We start from the raw sequence: 3,383 nt of genomic DNA, 5'->3' as shown, positions 1-3,383 counted from the left end.
AGCAACTGCAGTAGGAGGATTATTATCACTACTACCATTAATAGGTCCATTAGTTACTCTGTCATTAGATATAGTACACTGATAGTTACCAGCTTCAGTTAAGTTTGCTACTGTCACTCTTGTAACTGATCTTGGTCCATTCACTATCACACGAGACAGTTCAGTAGATATTCCATTCCCATTCACTGAGCAACTGACAGTGGTAGGAGGACCATCAGAGACATTGAAACTGAGACTGAAGACTGGAGGAGTAGCTAATCTACTAGTGGAGAGGAGAGAGAACTGCATAGTAGGATCAGCATCAGGACCATCTGTAAAAGAAGCACATTAATTATAGTCTATATTCATCACATACCATTGTTATTGTATCCAGTATCAGTATATGCTCCAACCACTAGTGTTTGATTCACTCCATTCTCATCAGGAATGATACACTTGTATAAACCTTCATATCCTGATAGTCCTTCTCTTCTAGCTAGTGCGATCTGACCACTGAGTCTCTTACTGAACATTGGTCTAGGAGCTGATGGATCACCAAAGGGTCCATCAAATAAAGGTACTTCAGTTCCATTAGGATAATACCACACTCCAATATTAGCACCATTGTTAGCACTCTGACACCACAAAGCACCATTGATATTATTAGCATTATTATTTTTATCAACATCATACAACTGGCTAGCATACATCATAGAGTAATCAGGTATTATCTTGCTATCATAAGGTAGGTACAATTGAATGCCTATATACATCAGGTTAGTCTACTATTGCAATAGTTACCGGTAAGTTTATATTCTTACCATTACTAGGCAGGTTATTAGGTTGTTGTCCTTCAACTCTCAACAGGAGGAAGCCAGCAAGAAGAAGCAATGCCCTCAACATCTTCACTGAATAGACACAAAAATGAACAGTCAACAGTATTCAATTTCATGTTTAGTATATAGTGTGTGTGTTTCTTAATTGCTATCTCACATGTGGAAACATAAAGTGCATGTGTTTACCCCATTAAGAAAGCAATGCCAGTTTGTGTTTCCTTTACAAAGCTTGTACAGTCAGTTTGATAATAGTCGTTTGTTCTCATTCCAAAACATGAACTGTCTTGTGACCATTACAGCATTGATGCATCATACGCTGATAGTGTGTTATAAAGGAATGTGTTATGATACAAAAGTACTTCCCAAAAGAGCAAAAGGCTCTGATGTAAACAAAGATTTTAAAAATGAACACACATGTACATACACTCAATAATGAAATTAGACATCCACATGTACATGCATGATGACACACACACACACACACACCAAATGTTAAGTTGATGTACACAATCTTTAATTGACACTAACTACTTGCAAAAATTGTATATGCCTGTTTGTGGAGATGAGGCTAATTTAAATAATAATTGTTTTTATTGATTTTCTTGTTCTACTTCTATACAGTGTAGTTGTTCTGTGGAGGTTCAAGTGATGACAAGTCCAAAGGTGATTCATATATAGCATCTTGTGGATTTTGAACTACTGGGGGCCTGTTATGTTAGAATTATTAGTTTATATCATTTTTATTTCAATTTACTTACTCAAAGACATCATAGTCATGTTCTACATTATTCTTTAACTTGATGGATCTGAAATACACAATATAGAAAAATAAGTTGATTTGTATTTTTTCTTCTTCTCTCTCCTCTCATTCCACATCACTCTTTTTTTCTCTTCTCTCTATCTCTTACTTGACACTATAAACTATCTTCTTCTTACAGCATATCCCAATTACCACACATACAAATATCATGTTGACAAATAAAGAGATACCCAGTAGTGGTAGAGATATGTATAAAGTTGATGTGTTTATGCATTCATCACTTGAAGCAGAGGTAGGAGATGAAGTGCCTAAATTTAGAAAATAAAATTAATGTTATTTCACATGCTTTCTATTTATTATATTGCTCTGTATAAATTTATAAGGTACAAGTCTATGTTGTTGTTCAATTGTGTACATACATATTAAAACCAAAACTACATACAGTAAGGTAAACATTATTATTAACAGTAAACATTTACTTATTGCTTCTGTGTAAGAATAGGAAGACAATTCCACTGTTGGTAGCTCTGTAACTATAATATTTTAGTATTTGACAGTTAAAGCATTGCTTTACCTGTTGGTGCAGTTCTAGGTCCTTCGTAATCAATTCCATTTATTTCTATAGTCATTGAGATCTCAAATGAGTAACTGAGGCATGAGTACAACTCTGGTATAATAACTTCATTTGATTCATTGCTAACATTCATTGAGTCATCATCAAACCCACTGCTGTAATAGACAGTGTAGTAACTGGCCCCTGGAATGGGTAGCCAATTCATTTGTACAGTAGTAGAGTTGAGATGTATGACAGTGAAATTACTAATTTTTGCTATGAAAGTAAATAATGTTAGATCTATAGCTGTGAATTTGCAATTGAACATTACCTAGATCTATATCACTAGTTGATACAATTTTATCAGTCCATTCTCCTGGTCCAATACTAGTATATGCTCTCACTCCAATAGTATAACTAGTATTAGGTATCAATCCTACTATACTGTAATAAGTGTTAGTAGTGTTAGTTATATTGTATGGACCAGTAATGGTAGACTCTCTATATCTTATCTCATACACTGTAATGATACCATTAGGTATTGTAGGAGGATTCCATGAGATACTGATCTCAGTTAGTGTAGCATTTGTTTGTATTAGATCAGATATCAGACCAGGGACTGTGTTAAGATCATGTTAAACTGATTAATATCTCATGTTGGCTTACATGACTCCTTAATGGTAAATTGTATTTCTCGTTTAGCTGGTCCATTTATATTATAATTATAAGGCATTATACTCACAGTATAGTTAGTATATGGTATTAATCCTGTGAGATTATACATTCTGTTGTCTCCTCCAGTGATATTAACAGTATAACTAGTGTTTGAAGTGATGTTAGTGTATGTGAGGTAGTATCCAGTGATTGGTCCATTCCTTCCATTGCAAGGTACTTCATCCCATGAGACAGTCATTGACACTGACTCTACTGATGAGAATATAATATCACCCACTGGTGCAGTAGGAGCTATAAGAATTAAAGAATAATAATAAATATTAAATTTATTTACCAGAAGACAGTGTAATAGCTGAATAATTTCTAGTCAAATAAGCTGTCTCAGCTCCATATACTCCATTAAGATCAAAGCCACATTGGCTATAAGGAGGTATACCAGTTGAAGTATGTGGTGATGAAACTGATGTTTCATTATTACTAGTGAATGATGATTCACATACTCTCCTACATCTCCTATTACTATTATAACTAATTGGTAATACAGCAGTTGGTGGACTCCATGTTAATGTAATGGTAGAAG

The 3,383-nt window shown here is 34.3% G+C and overlaps 2 protein-coding genes across 2 annotated transcripts in view; both read right to left on the bottom strand.

Moving 5' to 3' along the window:
* LOC109587746 (uncharacterized) overlaps positions 1-882 on the bottom strand; it is a 3,748-nt gene extending 2,866 nt beyond the window's left edge. Inside the window, exon 1 of the mRNA XM_020003970.1 lies at positions 801-882. Coding sequence (XP_019859529.1) covers positions 801-882 — 82 coding nt within the window. The remainder of the gene's footprint in view (positions 1-800) is intronic.
* Positions 883-1,153: 271 nt separating this feature from the next.
* Positions 1,154-2,567, bottom strand: LOC109587744 (uncharacterized). The gene is made up of 6 exons (XM_020003968.1): positions 2,460-2,567; positions 2,150-2,404; positions 2,055-2,108; positions 1,724-1,883; positions 1,574-1,621; positions 1,154-1,522 (listed from the first exon to the last, which is right to left on the bottom strand). The coding sequence occupies exons 2-6, from the start codon at positions 2,352-2,354 to the stop codon at positions 1,429-1,431; spliced, it is 561 nt and encodes a 186-aa protein (XP_019859527.1). The 5' UTR covers positions 2,355-2,404; positions 2,460-2,567; the 3' UTR covers positions 1,154-1,428.
* Between the last annotated feature and the right edge of the window lie 816 nt (positions 2,568-3,383).

The sequence above is a fragment of the Amphimedon queenslandica genome, unplaced genomic scaffold, assembly GCF_000090795.2.
Source record: "Amphimedon queenslandica unplaced genomic scaffold, v1.1 AMPQUscaffold_12460, whole genome shotgun sequence".
NCBI classification, from domain to species: Eukaryota; Metazoa; Porifera; class Demospongiae; order Haplosclerida; family Niphatidae; genus Amphimedon; species Amphimedon queenslandica.
This window is presented reverse-complemented; position numbering and strand designations above follow the sequence as displayed.